Below are 21,255 nucleotides of genomic sequence, written 5' to 3' on the forward strand. Positions count from 1 at the left end.
AACTGCTGGTTTGGACGACTAGTCCATGGTCGGTTAGGATTCGCGGGTTGGGCCCAATAAGGAAATCCTTAGAAAATTAGGTTTTGGAAATAAAAACTAATATAAAAGGGATTAATCCTTTTTTTTATTCCTCCACGACCAGTTCTCCATCACGCCCTCACCTTCACGAACAGGAGAAAATTTCCTGAACTCAACGCCGCCGCCGGCGGCCAAATTCCGGCCAACTCGCCCAGGTGTTTTTTTTTTGTTGTTGATGTCCATGAGTATCATGGGTTGTTCATGCTTTGATCATGATGAAGTTATATACATGTGTGTATATTAGTGTGAGTTTTATGAAAAAATCCTCGTTTTTGAAAACGTATGTTCGTTCGATCGTTAGTTTTGAAAACTAACTATAATCCCTGATTTAGGAGAGATTTTATTTCTTTTTTTAGTATATGAACCTAGGTCCAGTGATAAAACTTAGTGTATGAGCTTTCATGTGTACCACGGTTTTATCATAAAAGGAGTAAATTTTCACGAAATCGAAATAATCCTTTGTTTTAAAGACAAATTACGACGACTCGAAGGAAAATTCATATGATGAACTTGTGTCCAGTGATAAAATTTTGCTTATGAGCTTTCATGTAAATACAAAACTTTATCATATGTATGAGATGTGAGCTTTCACAGTATTTTGAAATAAACCTTCGTTTTAAAGACAAATAACGACGATACGAAGGAAAAATAGTTTGTTTTTTTTATATGTAGTCGTGACATATATTGTGCAAAATATGATGGTATATTTTATTTGCATGAGTTTTTTTTAATTAGATAAAATCTTTGAGAATTTATCTGAGCAACGATGCATTAATTGTTGTTTTGAAAAAAATCAAAACGTGTGTTTTGAGGAACCTTCGAAGATAGACAATATATTTATTATGAAATATTTTATTGTTATAAACTTCATAGGTCAGTTGTGTGAATGTTCACATTATGAAAATTGTTTTCGCGATTTCATGAAAATCAGTTTCGGGAATTAATAAAGTCTCGTTCATTATCGCAGGTTTTAGAAAACGAACTAACTTTATGTGTTAACTCTTACGGCATAACTACTACCATCAGTAGAATTGTAAAGAGGTAAGAGTTCAGAGTTCCAAATATTTTCTTGTATTTCCTTGATTTATATCTGGACGGCATACTGAAGTAGAATGTAGTGTGAACCTTTTCAGCTACTCAGCAAAGATGACCAATTCCCAAGCTGACGACGCCTCGAGGGAAGAGATGTGCGTTGATGATGATATCTCTAGAGATGAGACATGCATGGATGAAACTTCTGTTGGGGGATACGAAGACGAAACCCCTTGGATTAAGAATGTCCCGAACATAGATGATGCATTCTTTGAAAAAGATATTCCAGGAGCTGAGCAACATTTGAAATCCCCAGTGTATCGTCTTTTGATAAATCCCAGAACTATTACTCAGAAGAAATTGGTAACTCCTAAAACAGTGATTCGATTTTGTCTTGAACGAGGGATCTTCACCTCATCAATTATAGAGTTTAAGCTTTCTCGACGACCTTTGGAGAAATTTTCCGGCTGGGCGAGGCATATGTTGGGTTTTCCTCATGTGAGGACTATGCTCGACCAGGCGCAGGTGACGAGAGCTATTCAAGATTCTGGAGAGTTGTTCATTTATCATGATGCAAGTGGTATTGTGGCTCTGTTTGCTCGCTGGTGCATTCCCACTCACACTTTCATATGTAGAGGGGGGGAGTTTACCATTACCTTGGAAGACGTGGTAGCTCTGATGCATCTCCCAATCACGGGCAATCTTCATGGGGATCTTTCAGATGAGGAGACCTCCGTTTCTCATGTCTTGACAGCTGCAATGGAGAAAGCGAATAAGGCTGGTAGTAAAGGATGTTATGCTTCCTGGTCGACACACTGGTGGCCCAAAGACGAGGTTTCTAATAAACCCATCGACGGTAACCCATTGCTGCTTTCTTAATTTTATGGTTGTCCAGAGACGTTTTTGAAGACAATGGAAACTTGTTGAAGACTTTTGTGATTCCCTTTGCTATTAAGATGGATCAAGGTGAGAAACTTCCGATAGGTAGTTTATTCTTAGGCTCCTTGTATTACAACCTGGACTACTTGATTATAGACTCCAGTGTGTCGAACGGCTCTATGAAGATTGAGTGTTATGCGAACACGATGTTTCTTCAAGCTTTGATGTGGGATCACTTTAAGAATTATGCACCTATTCCACGTAATGTTCTGCAAGGACCGAATACTGATGCGCGCCATACTTTCCTTGAGAAAGATAATGATCATGCGTTGGTCCACAAAGCAGCCTCATTCTAAAATACGCTTCATTGATGTGTTAGATGAAGAATCTGAGTTCAATTTTCGCCCGTGGGTGTCAGTCCCTGATTATGTTTCTCAGCTGATGACTTTCAATACTGGAGAAATCACGAGTTTGACGTCTGGTGCGCATCTGAGTGATGGAGAAAGACCTTTCATGTTGAGTTGCACCCCTGGTCATTTGCTATCAGCCATGTTTGGAGAGCTTTCAGTGGAGGAGTATAATATTGATAAAGCAGCTCGAAAAATGGGTATGGATCAGTGTGTTCCAACCATACGGAGAAAGAAGCCATCAGTTGAGCAACTCAGGACTCATTGGATCATACTCACGTGGAAGGGAGTAGCTACTGGTTTCCTGGTTCTGATAGATTCGCCTATGTAACCCCAAGTTATGTAGAATTCTGGGATCAGCAACTTGGGCGTTTGCATGGCTTTGTAAGATTTCCCAGACCTCCATTCAAGGATCTTCCTTCAGCTGAGATGATTTCCAGTCGACCAAGATTGAAGTATCTTTCTGGTGATAAACGAAAGTCGTCTCCAGGATGTTCTCAGGTATGTTTCTTCATATAATCTTCATGAAATTATGAGAACTGAATTCTGATTGTATTACTGAATTTTACCATAGGACGGTCGTAACGTACGACCTCGAATCGGTGTATATTTCTCAGAGACTGAGGCGGTTATTCATGGAGGAGAAGGCAGGCATAAAGGTTATAAGATGTTACCTAATACCGTAAAGTCCCCAGTTGGTGCTTTGGTGAGTTTCCAATATTTTCCTCGTTGTGACTTTTTCTCGCCCATATTATTAGGATCTTGAAACCGATATTGTTATTCCGTGGCAGAATTTTGCTCCATCAAGTATTGATGGTCTTCGGTTCTCCGTCTCTGAGCAAGCAATTCTTGACTTGAGCGATGAAGAAGAAGCTGTAAGTATCTCTTCACATGTTCGATTATGATGCTTTATTGATGAAACGCTAATTGTTTGAGAATATGTCCAGGAGGATGTCGTTATGGAAATGGAGAGTGATGCTACTCGACCGTCTCTTGAGAATAGAGACACGGGCGGTTTGGAGCCGAATGAAAGTAATGATCCTCCCATCGTTGACACGGACAATCCCAAATCCTTGAACGCTTTGGATACCTCTCAAGTAAGCATATACCCTGTACCTTCTTCATAGAAGTATAAAAGTGCTGATTTTTGAATGAATGAATGTGAATCCATGTGCATATATGAAAACTCAGTCAAATTTCGTCGTCAGAAAATTCAGAACCCAGCTTTTTAGTAGAAATGTCGTAGAATCTTCGTCCGAAATCGGATTTTGATGATCTGCATGTGCAAATTCAAGCCCGGAAAATTTCCAAGCTTTTGTGAAGAATATTTTTAAGTTTTGATCACGTTCAGGGCCTGAAAAGAGCGAAATAGTAAACTTCCAGGAGACTTCCAAGACTTTTTCAGATTGCGCATCACTTGATATTTTGGCCACATATACTTGCTCGGTCATCGGATTGTCATGAAATTCTGATATGTAGTATAGGACATCCATACGAAGAGAATGGTATATGACCCATCCTCAAATCCCTTGTAGATTGCTCCCAGTTCATCTCTTAATACAGAGCAGAGTTCAGTTTCTTCAGAAGGACTCATCGTAAAACGTATTTTCATGACTTTTATGTTATTTGCTTGTTCCTTGAATGTATTATGATGAAACTTGATGATGTTTTCTTGATGGTATACTGTGTTTCATAATATCCTTTGGATTCGTGACTCTAACCTCATGTAATCTTCGTATTAGGTGTTAAATACCGAAGTTGAGGAAACTGGAGCCAACGATGATAACTCTAACCATTCTGGAGTTATTGATGAAGAGACAACCATCCATGCACTTCAAGGCCATGAGAAGGTCGCTACTGACGTTATGGAAACCCAGATAGTTGTTGCCTCAGTGATAGGAGAAACCGAGACAGCAGCGGAGAATACCAAAGGAATTATTGCTTTGGTTGTGGAAGCCGCTCCAGTGACTGAGAACTGTATAATAGTGTATGAATATCCAACTGCAGGATTTGCTTTTGATCCTCCATTTGACACTTCACTCCCATATCATGAATTTATCGGTGGATTCAACGTTCCCACTGGATATGCACGCTTGTACGAGACAATATGGAAGAAGTTTGGCCACATGATCGTTGAAAGGAATCCCGGGCGTGCTTATGCTTTAACCATGCAAGTAGGCGTTATCTTGCGTGTCGTGAGTGATATGCGTGCCAGACCTAGGAATATTGTGACTCCAGATATACTCTTTGATTGGGAGTTTAACTTGGAGAATTTAGAGAGACTTGGCCTCAACGTGAAATGGCTTCGCAAGCAAATAAACGTTATCAAGGATTCATGTGAGAAGAACATACCCTTTACCAATGATGTTGTGAAGGAGAAGGAGGACAAGATTTCCAAGCTGACCGAGGAGTTGAACAAGGAGAGGGCGGCTTTGCAAATATTGAAGGATGTTGATGAGAGAAAGCCTTTTCTTGATGATTTCCTTTGATTATCTCTTGGACTTCTGAACTTCTGAGAGATGTGAGGTTTATACTTGGGTTTTGATATTTAGATGGTTTTGGATTGACTGATGGTTAAGGATTTTCTTGTAGATTTGATAGAGATTTTCTTTTACGAAATATGAACTGAATTTTGATAAATTGCTGAATTCAAATACTAACTGCAAGTATTTCAAATTTTTTGGAGGAATTGAAATACCAATGAAAGAAAATCCAAACGCCATGAATGCTTCGAACGCCCAATACCTCAAATGTCCAATAATTTCAGATAAACGCCTTGAGCCAATTTTCGTGAATTACTGGCAGGGTTCTGTCATCTGTGTTGATCAATTTGTAGTATCCTCCGGCCACGGACTTAGCGACCATGAATGGTCCTTCCCAATTGGAGTTCCTTGTAGAATGAAGACCGCGCTGAACTGCTTTGAGAACCAGGTCCCCTTCATGAAACTTGTTAGGCTTGGTCGATCGTGCCTTGAATATCTTCCGCTGATTCGGAATTCCCTGTTTGACGGAATTCCACGATTGTGGCACATATGGACACTCGCGCGGAAGAGAGTATCCAGCATATTGTTGATCATGCTTAGCCAGGTCTTCAACAATAAATCTCTCGATGGACTGACCGATTTGAAGAAGTTCTGAACCCAACCATTGGGTGTAATATTGCTGAGGTGAAGTTACCCACTCGTAGCTTCTGATGACTGCTAAATTGTTCATGGGGAGAAGTCCCTGGACCATAGTAGCGTATCTGAACATTGGTAATATTGGAGCATGAGGAGGAATAAGACTTTCCTGAGCTCGAAACCTTCTGACAAAGGTGTGCGGATTTTCTCCAAGTTCCTGCGTAAGTCCCATCAGAGTTTTTACTTCTTCCATATGCTCAAACGGTGGTGCGTCCTCTGCTTCGTCTTCCGACTCGGAATCCTTGTCGATGACAGGATGTGTTGAAGGCATCGTTATCCTTTTAGCATGAATCCAAGTTCTTCCAAGGACCATGTCGTATCCAGGGTCTTTCCAGATTATGAAAAACTTGGCCTCAGTGCAGATCAATCTTTCCGTAACTTTGAGAGTGATGAAGCCTTATGCGTCTCTGGAGATTCCTTCGTGGTCCCTAATTGCTATGGGAGCGTGGATGGCTTCCTGTCGATTAATACCAGCAGCTCTAAGAGTTTTCAAAGAGATGATGTTGACAGCGGTACCAACATCGACGAACGCCCTCTTGAACTCATTTCCTTTAATGTGCACTGTGGTGAGCAGTCCCCAGTCATACATTTCTTTGTCGGTGGCTGAAGGTTCGGAGGTGGTCTCTTGGATCAGCAGACGTTTTCCGGACACGATGTGGTTCAGTGTATCAAACATGTCTTTCCTTTGAGCTTTCGAAAGATACAACAACTCGCAGACATGTTCGATCAGAGATTGGACCGCTTCCTTGACAGGAGGTTCATAGATGGTAAAAGTTCTGACTGGGAGGGGTTTTTTGTGTACTCCCTCAGTCCCCAGGTTGAGCTCTCCTGATTCTACCTTTTCTTTTAATATGTGCTTCAAAATTTTTCAATCACTTGTGGGATGGCTGACATATCTATGGAAGCGGCAATACCGAGGATTTTCCATGGCTTCTTCAGTTGGTTCCTTCTTGACATAAGGAAATTTGATTCCCCCATATTGGATCCAGGCATCGAGTAGTTCATTAACTTTTTCCATTGAACAGGAAAATCAGGTGCTTCTGGATCTTCCGTATGCTGAGGAGGGACTTTCGAATTCTCCTTCTTGTGTGCCTTTGAAGGGGTGGAGGAAGTCTGCTTGTGTTGTGGTTCTGCTTTTCGCTTACTCCCTTCTGCGACAACATTTGTTGAAGGTTAAAGGTTGTATTGTTTGTTGATCAAACGCCTGCTTCCTCGAGTGTCTTTTGAATCCTCAGTCTTTGTAGACTTTGTTCTTTCCAAACGATCTTCGTGAAGCTCTGAGAAAGTCTGGAATCGAAGATTCTCCAGCAAGGCCCTGTAGACCGGGAGCATGCCATTGATGCACAAGTCCACCAATTTTTGCTCCGTGACGTTTGGGTCGTGACAATCCAGGGCTTGGACTCTGAACCTTTTCACATAATCATTGGGATTTTCACTGAACCTCTGAAACATTCTTCCAAGGTCGGAGAGGGTGACTTGTTCTGACACGAAGAAGTATTTCCTGTAGAATGTGTTAACCATTTCTCCCCAATTGTTGATAGTCCCTGGTGCGATGTTGTTATACCAGGTGTATGCTCTGCCTTTCAGAGAATTTGAGAATTCCTTGAGACGAACGACATGATTATGTTCATGTTCTCCTAGGGATTCGAGAAAACGAGATACATGTTCCCGAGCATTGCCAGTTCCATCATATAAGGTGAAGGTTGGAGAAACGTAACCTTTGGGGAGTGGAATCCTCTGTGTAGCGGCAGGATAAGGAGGTTGATGACGATGGACATGCGATGTTTTGTCTTTTCCACGGTTCTCCAAGAGGCGTTCCAGATCCTCGCGAGTGATGAAATTCGATGATCCCTTCGCTGATGAGTTGTCTGCAGAAGTTTTGCGGACTTCGTTGTCTTCTACTGTATGGATTGGGATTACTTCAGGATCGTCGTCTGAGGATTTCTCCTTCTCCTTTCCCTTTTCTTGAGTTTTCTTTGACATCTTGTCAGTAAGATTTTTAAGATAATTACACATCTCCTTCTGTGTAGAAGCCATGTCAGTCTGATTCTTTGCAAGAGTCTCCTGCGCTTTCATAAGATCATCAATGGTAGGTGGTGTATCTCCTCTGACTTCTTCAGGGTGTCGTCCAGACAGTGGATGACCTTCGACGTGAGGAGGAGTAATGTCACCACCATAAGTGTTGGAGGTCGGAATTGTCTCCGGGATATTATGATTGTTGTTGTTGCTAGTGCTAGCATGGTTTGTGTTAGGATTCGTAACTGATCCTGACCTGAGATCAACCATCTTGTGAAATTGTGAGATCGCAACCGAGAGAATGATCTCCCACTGTGGTCGCCAATCTGTAGATGGGGAAAAATGATTTGCTGATTTTTAAGGAATTTAGGAGACGACCGTACGGAGGAGACTCCTCGAACCGAGCGAAATGTTAAACGTCACACAGATGCACCGCTGCAAAGGGGGTGCTTTATATTCAAGAGATCAATCTGTAGTACTCCGGCCTAAATCAGGACAATGACCGTTCCAGAGTAAATTCGGTCACAAGAGAGGATGGGTTGATCTGTAGGAGGGAAGCTGGGAAATGTTTGGAATTGGTAATCAACGATTACGGGTGTCTGAATTCTGAATATGATAAGCTCTGAATGATTGAAATTGCTCAATTGAGAGTAGTTGCTCAATTGATGAGTTGATGATCTCGTGTTGTCGATGAGACGTGAGATTGATGATGTTCTGTTTGTGTTGATCCTTCAATCATGATTCAGAGACTTATTTATATTGCTGGAATTTTAGACACCATGACCCCATGAAGTGTGACAGTTGATGGAATCAAGGAGTGGGGAAGTGGAGATCGTATTTGAAACCGGTTGCTCAACGTGTGGAGACTTGGTCGATTTTTCACCCACTACCTCGTGAATTCCTTCAACTGATTGCACGACTTGCTCACATTCTATCGTGTGTTTGAACACACGTGTCGTAGACCGCCAGACCAAAACCCTAAGTGATATCCCCCCAAAGTGACACGATTGACGTCCCGTAGTATGTTAGTCAATTGATGACTTCGTGGCTTGTTGGGACGATGAGTCCATGTAGTTGCTAAGTTGAACATGATGTTCTGAAACTCATGAATTGAACATGTCATGAGACAGAGGTATAGTTCTCACGATGAAGTGAGCGAGTATTGCTCATTCGATGGATTGTTGAATATTGACTGTTGAACCAATATTCCTTGGTTTGAGCAAATATTTATCATCTGAGCAAGTGTTGCTCATGTGATGAATTGTTGAATATTTGATCGTCTGAGCATGTGTTGCTCATATGATGGATTAGCAGCGTACCAAAAATATTAATTAGAATATTGGTCGTTGAACCGAGCATAATTAATAAAATTAATGACCATGAGTTCGTCGTAAAATTATTAAGGTTGAAATCTGGAATGATGATCCTTGGATTCAGAAACCCTAATTTGATCAATTGATGATCATGGTTTGTCATAAGTTTAACCATGGGACGAAGGAGGGAGCGACTACATGGGACCGTGGATCAACCATGTAGTGTCCGTATGCTCACCTGAGCAAATACAAAGAACTCCTAAAGAGTTGACGATTTGTTGGTGAAAGAATGATTAAATGCTGGTTTAATCATTTATTCCAAAATGCTCGTCTGAGCCTTAGGTGAGAAAACCTAATTAATTATGACGGAGTGAGGGACCGACCATGGGGTTATGAAACCCTCCTTGGGTAGTCACGTGACCGCCTGATGATCACTTCATGAAAATCCAAAGTGTTTGGAAGAGTCTTGGACCTAATACGTGCAATTGTGCAAATTAGGTCAAAACTGTGAAAATTGATGGGACCGGATTCTGTAAACCAAAGAGACAATCTTGGTCGATCAATATAACATGCTCATGTCCCCAAGACGTCCATGTCTCAGTTCTGAGAATTTTGATATTTTCTGACGTGCAATTGAGCGTCCATTCGAGAAAATATGCCAAAATTAGGGTTTCGCTGAAACTGAGGAAAACACCATGAGATGATGGAAAATAATTATAAAATAAAGGAATGAGGAGGCGTGGGACCGTGAAACCAAGGTATGGTCGTCCAGTCGTGACCACGGTCTCGTGGTGCCTTTCCCTTAATTTTATAATATTTTTTCATGATTTTATGAAAATATCATGGATTTAAAGAGTTTTGATGAATTTAGGGAGTTTCCATGAAGTGAAGGAGTTTTCATGAGTTCAAGGGAGCAAAAATATTAAAATAATAAAAACAAGGGCGTGTGGGGTAGTGGGAGGCATGGTCGGCCGGCTAGGGCCCGGTCCCACAAGTTTTCATAATTTTATATATATTTTTAATGTATTTTTCATGATTTGAGGGAATTTTTCATAATTTGAGAGAAATACCATGAAATCAAGGAATTTGATAAATTCAAGGAAAATAAATAATAATAAAATAAAGGGGCGTGTGGGACCGGCTAGGGCATGGCCAGCCGGCTAGGGCCCGGTCCCACAAGTTTTCATAATTTTATATTATTTATTTCCTAATTTTTTGCAAAATACCATAAAATCAAGGAGTTTTTTCATGAAATCAGAGAAATAATAATAATAATAATAAAATAATAAGGAACCATAAGGTGTGGGGCCGGCTGGGACCAAGGCATGGCCGGTTGGCCAATGATCACGCCCCACACTATTTTTCCTTAATTTTATATTATTTTCTTGGGTTTATGAAAACACCATGAAGCCGAGGAGTTTCCTCGAGACGAAGGAGATTTGATAAAATGAGAGAATTTTCATCAAATCATGGAAAATAATAAAAATGCATTAAAAATATAAAACTGGCGTGGGATTGACCACGACACGATCGGTCGGTCGTGTGTCCATGCTCCCGACACCCTGGTCAATATTTTTAATTATTTATTATTTTCCTCCCTATTTTGCATAGGTTCATCGTTTCGTTGTATTTTGAAATATTCGTTCGTGCGGTGACTGTTAGTGTATTGTCATTGAATACACCTTCACCATTTGAATAGGGGCTTACTTAGAGGTAGCTCAGACGCCCGGTTGTTGATTATTTATTACTAATTGTGGAATTCGGTGGAGAATAATTCAGAAAACTGAGTAATAAGATGTTTATTATTAATTCATAAGATCAGCTGAGGATTCGACTACGAATTCAGAATAATAAAGTGAGCATTACCATTCCATGGGATCGTAGATTCGACCATAGAATCAGAGTAATTAAGTTTTATCTATTACCATTTATGAGACTAGTTGTGGATTCGATCATGAAATCGGAGTAATGAGATAATATAGTTATTGTTATTCTATGAGATCAAGTCGTGGATTCAATCATAGAATCAGAACAATTGTTTATTTCCATTCCATGGGACCAGTCGTGGATTCGACCATGGAATAGGAGCAATTGTTATTGCCATTCCATGGGACCAGTCGTGGATTCGACCATGGAATAGGAGCAATAATAGATTATTCTGGGAATTCAGTAGTGAATGTCATGGCAGAATTAATCTTAATTAGGAATAATTAACTTTGTGGTTCCATACTAGTAGAGCAAGCTGTCTAGGAGCATTAATTATCCCGATATGAGCTTGTCGGTAAGTCATATCATTTATATAGTCAGAGTAAACTCGTTGTTTGTTCCTGAAGACGTTATCGCTCTATACTAGCAGAGCAAGCTGTCTAGGAGCCGTCCATCTCGTGATACTATATAGAAATAATCACTGAAAGTGTTCAGTATTCATGAGATATGTCGTTGTCCAGTCATGAGACTACATATCTACATGTACTCTGAGAGAAAGTACTCTCCGTTGAGAATTCGATGAGAGACCCGTGCCTCGATACTCATGTCTGATTGCTGGATCAGAGGCTCGTATAATCATGATTTTACGATTTTAGCCCTTGTTGAAAATCCACCATCTACACTAGATAAAGATAAAAATGATTCCTTTTTCTATTGGCTTAGAAAAATTTATTTAATAATAGTAATCAAAAATATAATCAAAAAGATGACATGGAGGTCATTCCCAAGGTCTAAATAAGACTTTCTCTAAGACCTTCATATTTATTCTTATACCCTTCCTACTTTATAGGACCTACTGTTGGAGATGAATTTAATCTAAATGAGGGTCTAAAATCCTATGTGTCAAGAAAAAATAAAACTTCCACCCTCTATTGGAGATGCTGTGAGAATAAAAAAAAGGGAGAGGGGCCAAACACTTAATTCTCACTTTATTTTTTCTATTTTTACTGAGAAAACTTTGCTAAAATATAATAATGGGAACGCTGATATATGAAAATGTAAGTGATAACGGTGCAGTGCAGACCGTTATATTTTGAAATACTTTTGAGCGCCACGTATATGATTGATCTGTTATACTGATCCGCATAAAATGGGCTTAAACGGAGATGTAGAAACAAAATTACCAGCTACAAAACCCTAATATTTAAAATGAACTAAAATTAAGGATCTCTTCTCGTCTAAAATTAAGTACGAGATAGAGACACAGTAGGTTTCTTTGATATCATATTTAGAAGAATGGATGTGATTTTTGAAACCTCAATAGGTAAAGTCTTTAAAATTGAAGTGGGTTACTTTGATACAGTTTTGGAAATGAAAGAAAAGATTCATAAATACGAAGGTATTCCAATCTCAAGACAAACCCTAATTCTCAATGGTCAGATTATGTCAGATAAGCACGATACTGAGTTTTATCAAGTTCTTGAAGGTTCTCGTCTCCATCTTCAAATCGATGCATCTCCTCATCAACACTATCAACAACCCATGTTGCCAGTTGCTTCGCCCAAGGTAAAGATTGAAGAATCATCATCATCAACATCTTCTACGTCAAGAATCCAACTTCTAATAAAGATTTTAGTATCAAAAAAACAATTTTCTTTAGGTTTTGATGTAAATGACACGGTTGGTAAATTAAGAGATAAAGTTCATGAAGTGGAGCAAGGTATTCCGTGTAACCGGTTAGCATTGTTTTTATCTAATAACGAACTAATCGATGATAAGAGAACGTTGGGTGATTATGGCATTGTTGATCTTTCTGAAATTACGGTCACACTGAAAAGTTTACCACCTACTTCAATGCCCACGACTACTACAACGTCTGGTGGTAGAGGAGGAGGATGTAGTATGAGTTCAGGTTCATCACCGGCTTCCAACAACAAGAGACTGAAATTAATGGTATTACCAAAATGTGGAACACAAAAAGTTCAAGTAGAAGTGAATGGAAATGATAAGGTTCCAGAATTGAAAAAAGAATTGCAGAAATTGAATCAAAGAGGGGTTCAGTTTAATCTTCCAAGCGATGGGTATTTTTTCATATATAATCAAAATGTTATGGATGAAGATCGTTCTTTCAAGTCACATGAAGTTAGACAAGGTGACACAATTGAGATATTCCATGGTAGTGTTACTGGTGGTTCCTAGTTATAGTGATCTAATTGTTTGTCGATTCAATTCTTTTCCATGATTTTTAATTGAGTTATTAAATCAAATGGTGTTTATTTATTTTTTAATATTAATATTATATAGAAGTGGTGGACTTTTTTCCTCATGTTACATTTTTATTTAGTACACCATGGTCCTGTTTGGCCGAGACCATGGTAGGCGTAAACATTGCGAAAGCACTGTCTTAGGTTAAACCTACGAAAGAATTGACCTGTAAACTGGATCGAAAGTTTCGAAAGTTAGTGGTACATCATGCACTAATAAGTGATAATACTAATATCACTGAGGTCTAATTCTATGACATTGTTGCTCAATTGAAGTTCAAGATTCATTTGCTATGGATGTTATGAGACTGTTTCATCGTTTCAAAGAAATGCAAGATACCTATCATATGTCAGTCTAATCAACATATTCCTGCATTTTAATTAGCGAATTGAACAGGCATATGGCTAGGTGGAATCTATTAGTCACCATGGTGACTCTGGTTTTCTAAGGCATGCCTATGCCGGCCATGCCCCTTCATCAGAAATATATTATAGTATGAAATATCTGTCATTGTTTTTATGATATTAGGATATACTTAAATTGAGAAACTTCGAGCCTTCATTTACATTAATATTATGCGTCATTGAGAAACAATTCTAACACATGGACAAAAAGAAAGTCGCGACATCAAATGTTATTTGCTAAAAAAGTTGAAAAACAAACAGGATCATCAACAGGTGCCATAGGCCTCTATAGACATACAAAGCAGGTGAAATTCCCTGCAGTAGAGTTGTGGAGTTCAAAAATCTACAAGCACACAACTATTTGTTTTGAAGGTGAGAGAGTCAGGGTCCTCAAAGAATATTTATCTAAAAAGTTATTCACACTTCTTCAATTTTAGTTGAAAACAACTTTGCAGTGAACAACAGAATTACAGAACTTTTAATCCCTTTCTGCAGGACTCTTCTCATACACAAAATTAAATATAAATACTCTCATATCAATTCACTCCAATCAAGTTGTTTTATACAAATTGAAGGATCTGAAGTTGCAATCACCAAGATGAGTTCTACTATGAAGGTTAGAATCACTATAGAAACGGAAGAGTTTCAAAAGTATCCACTGGATATTGTCTACTGACACATTTCTTCAAGTGAAGAAGAAGTTTAAAAAGTTAACAGGTGTGAAAGTTGGTAGACAAAGTTTCTGGCTGAATGGATTAGAGCTAAGAAACGATTACACCGTCGAATTTTATGAGCTCAAAAATGGAACATCTGTAAGTCTCACAGTTGCACCTGTACATAAACCAGGACAGAAATTCAAAATTCAAACTATGGTTTATGCTACTTGTGCTACATCAACTTACTGCATAGATGTACACGACAGCCTTACTGTTGCTCAATTGAAGTTCATGATTTACTCGCCATGGGCATGCCTATTGCTGGCATGAAACTCTACCACCATGATATCGAAATGGAAGACATGTACAATATATCTGCCTATTATGTTACTGATGATTCTATAGTTGAAGTATTTCTCGACTAAGCAATGATAGTTGATGAGGTGAAACAGTCAGTAGGTAGTCGATAAGTTGAGTCTTCACTAGAAAGAAATTTTAAGTACTATCAAATTATAATCGGCAATTAGCTTTGTTTTCGAAGATATATCTATATTCACGTATCATTACCTGATTAAGGCATTGTAAGAACCTACAAAGTAAATAACCTTTTATAATACTTGCATATTAATGACTTGAAGAGACTCTGTTAAATCACATTTCTTCCTTTCTTTACTATACAAGATTTTAGGTTATATAATCTCAAAAAAAAAAAAAAAAAAAAAAAAAAAAAAAATGAAACTAAAATTAGGTAGAATTTCTACTCAGAAAACCCACTTTATTACAAAAACTAGCAAGCAAAGTAAAAGAACAATCTAATGGCTTGTGATTGATAAATTGCAATTAAGTTCGTAAGACGTACCGATACTAATCCAAGCCTTGAGTAAGTCAGCTCCATGAAACTCGAACCATAGAAATTAGAAACCTCTGACTTCAAGAAGTTCCTAATCAAGTAATCTGTGATTCTGTTTGAGAACAGCATTCTATTTGAGGACAGCATATTTGGTGGTATCAGACGGCCAAACTTCAAAATTAATGAAGGGCTGGAGATGAACCATTTGCTTTCATTATACACATATACTTGCTCGGGGCATGCGCTCCAGCCTGAATGCATAGCTCAACAACTGCAGGAGCATGCCCATAAAAATTCCGCCCCTTATCCAATAATACAAGTGGATCTTGATTCCGCCGCCGCCATACAATCTTCTGAGGGACCAAGTCGTCAACCCGTGCTGTCTTCCAAAAATGGGCTCCTCTCCAAGTTTCATATTTGAACACCCCACAAAGCCTAGCCTTATGCCCAGATGGTCCAACATGAACTTCGTCACAAAACTTGCAAACTTTAGCAGGATAAACCAACAACAACTTCTGCACTCCTTCTCTCATATCCTCCCATGCCTTTAAAGTTCGAACTGCCAAATATGTAAGATCTGAGGGCGAAGTAGACACATCAGAAGACAAACTATCTTTACCAATGGAGTGCAATGTTTGATCAAAGATGTCGACACCTGCCTGAGAACATAGCTCAAGTACTGCAGGGATGCGATCAAAATCGAATCTTTGATCATGCTTAATTATATCCGGGTACTTGTTTAGATGGAAGGCCTCAACAGGAACAATAATATCATTAAGGGTACCATCAACCCAGTGATGAACCTGGTTCTTGATATGACGCCTGTACCCATGGCAAGTTTTAATAAGATGCCCTTCTTTGCCTATGTATAATTCAGGGCAAAACCTGCAAGATTTTTCACTTCAGAAACAGAGACGGGACATACAAAAGCATTTGTACATCAACCACAATCTATCTACCCCAAATTAGTCCTCCCATATGTTTACAACCAAATTTTAACAATTAGAGAAACACAAAATTGTGCATCAGGCAAGTTAAACCCTAATACAGACTGCTGTGTAATCGAGTGTAAATGGTATACAATAATGAACTCATTACTGCACTGCTAGAGCGCACCCAAGGTTATTCAAGATTACGTCTGGGTTTGATTGTTTTTCAGCTATTTTTATGTTAAAACCTAAAGAATGCTCAACTTGTGAAAAAGAAACTAACACTTAAAACCAATTTCCAGAGCTCCCAAGTACTAAGCTTCTGATCCATAATGTAAAGTACAAATTCATTCATCAATTAGCTTATGACTTACTTACAGGCCTTGATAGGGTAATGTCCGAGGAGTGTGGAAACACCTTCGAATAGACGTGCTCGGTTGATAATAACATCTTCAGCAACAGGAATCATACTCTTGACTGGATGGTCATTACCCCTCTTTTCTATTCTTCTAAGTATCATTGGCCTAAGCTTGTTCCAGTCCAACTTTGAGCTATAACATCGATAACCCTTGATGTAAACGCTGATATCTTCCGAAGTACTTCGCCTCAGTTTTTGCCTCAAAGCCATGAACAATAACAACTGCAACAACTCATCCAAAACAATCTATTAGTGATGTTTAATAAGAATACAAAGAGGAAGATGACTCAAGAAAACAAGTAAAAATATGTGAAGCAAATGAAGATGAACAGAAACATGTTTCTTTAGAGCATTTCGTCAAACAGTGAGTGTCAGGTTCTCACTTTTGTGTGTGTGTAGGTTCGCAAATTTTTTAGGAATTTTCTTAAAGCGAACCAAAATCAAACATAAGAACGAGTTTTAGACAAGGTCACAGGTTCACAGCAAGTTGTACAGAAAACCCAAATAAAGGAAAATCATTAAGGAACAAAGAAAAGGACAGATTACCCTTTGCTCTTCAAAATCTAATTCTTAAGTGTTTTTCTTAAACCACCTACCAGATGAAATGAAAAACCCTACTCAGATTTTTTAAAATTTCATCCCTAAAGCATGGCAGGCGTACTCAGTGCTCTGTAAGGAGACTCCAAACAACATCCTTCCTAACCAGTTCATATTAAACTTGAAAAAATACAAGACACGACGAAACATGAAGCTTAAGAAGGTAGAGTTAACATGGTCATTTCTAAAATACGCAAGTATCAATTGGCTCAATAATTTAGAATTGCATGAAGAATTAATTTTTTCAAGGTGGTAAATGTATGTAACCAACAAGATAGACCAATTTCAACCTCACTGGAAAATCATGATGAAGCTATCAGCTCTTGCTCTGAAATGCTTCGGCAAACTTCGCCTGCTAGATCCATGACATGCCGTTTTTTGCATCCTATATAAACCAAACAAGACGTGAGAGTTAACAGAAAAATATAAAACAAAAGGAAACAACCAAAGAAGAAAAAGATATCTGAGTTAACAGGTGTTAGAGTGCAAACAAGTAACAACTACTGGAGTACCCTATTGCCATCAGATGCACAGAGTTTCTAAACCCCAAAAGTTTCACTCCCAAACTTCACCAATTAAACCCTAACAAAAATTCAATATTAAGGTGAACCCAATTCATAACACTATCTCAATTGTTCTAATTAATCCCAAAGGCCCAAACCCCCTGTTTAAATGCTCAACAACCAAAATTTCGTAACAATTCAAAATCATTATACATTGCGCTAGAACTAAATCGATTCATTCATACATTCAAATCAAAACCTAAAACAATCAACTTCAAACAAAAAAGTAATATGAATTTTTAAGGTTTTAAATTGAAATTACCGATTCGAAATAGAAGGATGATTTGGAGATGATGATATGAAGACTTCTCTACTTTGGTAAGGTGGTGCCGCACTGCTGCTGGTGTAAGGTTGGTTGAGGTGATGGTGGATTGGTGAGGAAAGTAGTGAAGGAGGAGGTGAGGAGCCTTGCTACTGCTTCTTTAGACACAAATGCCCGATAATTGGGAGGGCTCGATATCCAAACCTTAATCATAATTGGGCTTACAAGGTTTGAAACTTTCATTTAGAATCAGGTCTCGTGGTCTACAGTGTACTCAAAACTGGGATTGAGCATGGGCCGGTATGGACCTGTTTTCACCTCGTCCGCCTCCGATCCAATTCATTCTGAATTTCAAATTTGACATCCACGTTCAATTCAGCATCCAATGGATGCACGGTGAAAAGACTGGATGCGATAATCTAATGGATCTTTTTATGATTAGAACTTATAATAGAGAAATAAAGTTTGAGATGTAATAGTATTTTTTTCTTTCTTTGTTTCTTTGTTGCTCTCAATAGACATCAACACAATACAATATGTCGAAATATGGACAACTTAGGACCTGACTAGAAAGGGCCTAGCACTGTATAACTCTTTCGCGTTGGCAACTAATATCCAATATACACTGAAATCAAGTCTGCTAGAGAACAAATTAAGTAATGAAAAAGGCGTCTACTTTTGGAGTTGGGACTATGGCTAGGGGTGTGCATTTGGGATCGAAAAGAAGCTATCACATCTCACGTTTGACTCTTTGTAAATTTAATGGGTCTGGATGTCTAACGGATTTGATTGCACCTAGGCCCAATCTGTAATTTGAAAACCCATCCCCATCCAACCCACTAGTGAAGGTTTGGGTACCAATCCACAAAAATGCGGTTGGGCCGGGTAAAATCTGCGGATTCCGTGCCTAATTTTCACCCCAACTCAAAACTGTTGTTCTATTTTTAGATGTGAAAACTATTGTCAGACCCATTTTTCCAGATCTTTTCTCCAGAAACCCAGAGGCAGAAAACTTTATGCGCACCCCTTTTGAGGATTTTTTTTCTCAAACACCCATATTTTCGAAATTATGCTTTCTTTTATGTTTGTCTTTGTTACTCTTTTTTAGCTTTCAGGTATTTGATTTTCTCTATCGGAGGAGCTGAGAGTTCAATTTAATTTCGAATCAACTGAAATTCTCTCTAGCTAATCTTGTTTATTTTTCTCAGAGGTAAGCGCAAGAAGAAGAATGAATCTTCCCCAAGTAAGAAGACGCGCTCCATCTCTTTAATCAAATCATAGATTCGATTACCTTCAGTCACTTTTTTTGTTTTCCTGATTGGTTTATACGTTCCTTATCTGTTTTCTTGGGTTTTGAATGAAATACTTTGTCATTTATCTCATTGTTCGTGTTATTAAAGTTTGATTAGGGTCGACGTATTAATTTTTTTTTGTTATTTATCTTATTGGTTTTCATATTTATATTGAGATATGAACGGACTCATGATACAAATTTGGTTTTTTACGTAAACCGATTGAGTGTAAATGGTGTCGTTTGGGTTGAGTTTTGTCTGTTTGTTTCTTTCTGTTTTAGGGGTTGTAGGAATGAATAATATGTAGTGAGGATAATGTTGAGAATTGAATAACATTTTAGGTTTTTTCGAAGCCATAACTTCTCATTTTTAACAAATGGTTGGAATTAATCTTGTTAAAATATTAGTCTTTGTTGTTCATTTCAAGATGCCAAGATATACAAATGTTGAGCAGACCCATGATATTCATAAGGTATAACTAGTTAGTCATTCATGCTTAATTGATACTGAATTATTTATATTTTAAGGTTGAGGTTATAATTGTTGGGATTGAATCCATATTCTTGTTGTTTTTCCCTGTATCTGGCACTTGCAAAAGCTATAAGGTACTTGGCAGTGACGTTTAAGTTGTTTATTTTTATAGGTAACTGTGAACATGTATGTTTTTGTTTGGAATTTTTGATGATATGCGTTGGTACCTTAATGCAAATATTCCGTTCATTCTTGGCATCTTAGTCATCCTGTTAAAAAGTATGTTTTTTCAGTACGTGGTTTTTTTATTACGAATGTCTTAATTTGTCAGGAGTATGGAATTAAGAAACTGATTTTTCTTTAATTTATTTAAACTAGAATTAGAAAGTGTTAAATGGCATGTTTTCTGTATCACTTGTTACAAAGGTATAGTTATACATGGTTGTCTATGTTCGCTTATAGTTTGAGGGCACTTACAAACTCAGATGATAAGGTAACTAAGCATCTCTGTTGCACTTAAATTTTATTTTACCGTTCTCTTGTGTTTGGAAAGGTATATACAACATCTGGATGTGGAGACTTAATTGCTATAATTACAAAACTTATTATTATTGTAAATGTAGGGTTTTGTTGTTGTTGGAAATTTCTCCTTTCAATTTCTTATTTTTAAGGTTTTTCTATGTTATCACATGTTCAATCACCAAAATGGTTGAATAGCATGTTATGCAGTCGATTAAATAGATCCAAAATGTATTATGCAACTACTTTTTTATTTATTTAAAAAGTATGCAACTATACAAATGGCTACATGAGTTGTGATACATCTAGAAAAATGGTTGCATATCTTGTTATGCATTCGAAAATATTGATGCGTAAAGCATTATGCAGCTGCAACAATGGATGCATAACCTTTTTTGCATCTACAAAAATGGATTCATAAGATGTTATACATCGAGATATGTAGATATTTTTTTATTAGCACTTAAAAAAACCAAAAAATGGTTGCGTAACTTATGCAGCTACAGAAATGGTTGCACAACCTGTTACACAACTATAAAAATAGCTGCATAACCTATCATGCAGTTGAGAAAATTTATGCAACCACTTTTCTGTTAGCACTGAAATCAACCAAAAAATGACTGCATAATATTACATATCTATAAAAACTAATTATAAACCTAAATGTAGCACTTTACTTTAACAAAGATTGATGACTAATTGCTAGATGGGTGGTACTGTAGCATACTTATAGTGGTTGCTGGTTAGAGTATGTATAGTGGTTGTTTGATATAAACCAAAGGCCTTGAACCAATAATGAGTGCAGATTTTGTTGACCCTCTTGATTTTTATCGCGGAAGTTATGATGTTGTTCATGTAAGCTTTGGTGAGAAGGTTAAGAAAAATGGATGGTGTATAGCAGGCCTTGTCCTAATCCATAGGCACATATTATTCGTGATGGTATACATTATTCGGAGGAAGCTATCCTATGAATTCATGTACATACACGTTTCTTTTATATGTAATTAATTTCTTTACGTCGTATAAACATTACAAAATTCACGCATATTCATTTAAAGTGAAGGCAATTGCGACACAAACAAAATAAGCATACCCTTTTATTGATTTTTGTCGTTTTGAACCTTAGATTTTTATTTTCAGCAATTCATTATACCTCGATGGTGTTTGTTAGAGTATTGCTCGGTCCAACTCACAAGTGT

At 38.0% G+C, this 21,255-nt stretch overlaps 2 protein-coding genes across 3 annotated transcripts; one reads left to right on the forward strand and one right to left on the reverse strand.

Moving 5' to 3' along the window:
• Positions 1–12,126: 12,126 nt before the first annotated feature.
• Positions 12,127–13,029, forward strand: LOC113333502 (ubiquitin domain-containing protein 7SL RNA2-like). The gene has a single exon (XM_026579951.1). The coding sequence runs from the start codon at positions 12,127–12,129 to the stop codon at positions 13,027–13,029; it is 903 nt and encodes a 300-aa protein (XP_026435736.1).
• A 955-nt stretch (positions 13,030–13,984) lies between these two features.
• LOC113304452 (APO protein 4, mitochondrial-like) lies at positions 13,985–17,934 on the reverse strand. Of its 2 annotated transcripts, XR_003338209.1 has the most exons (5): positions 17,775–17,934; positions 17,240–17,334; positions 16,309–16,574; positions 15,015–15,890; positions 13,985–14,330 (listed from the first exon to the last, which is right to left on the reverse strand). XR_003338209.1 is itself a non-coding variant. In XM_026553579.1 (4 exons), the coding sequence occupies exons 3-4, from the start codon at positions 16,560–16,562 to the stop codon at positions 15,185–15,187; spliced, it is 960 nt and encodes a 319-aa protein (XP_026409364.1). In that variant the 5' UTR covers positions 16,563–16,574; positions 17,240–17,334; positions 17,775–17,934; the 3' UTR covers positions 14,910–15,184. The 2 variants fall into 2 exon arrangements, 1 of the variants encoding a protein (XP_026409364.1); XM_026553579.1 differs by lacking the exon at positions 13,985–14,330 and having other exon boundaries at positions 14,910–15,890.
• Positions 17,935–21,255: the final 3,321 nt, after the last annotated feature.

This window comes from Papaver somniferum, chromosome 1 (assembly GCF_003573695.1).
Source record: "Papaver somniferum cultivar HN1 chromosome 1, ASM357369v1, whole genome shotgun sequence".
Classification (NCBI taxonomy): Eukaryota; Viridiplantae; Streptophyta; class Magnoliopsida; order Ranunculales; family Papaveraceae; genus Papaver; species Papaver somniferum.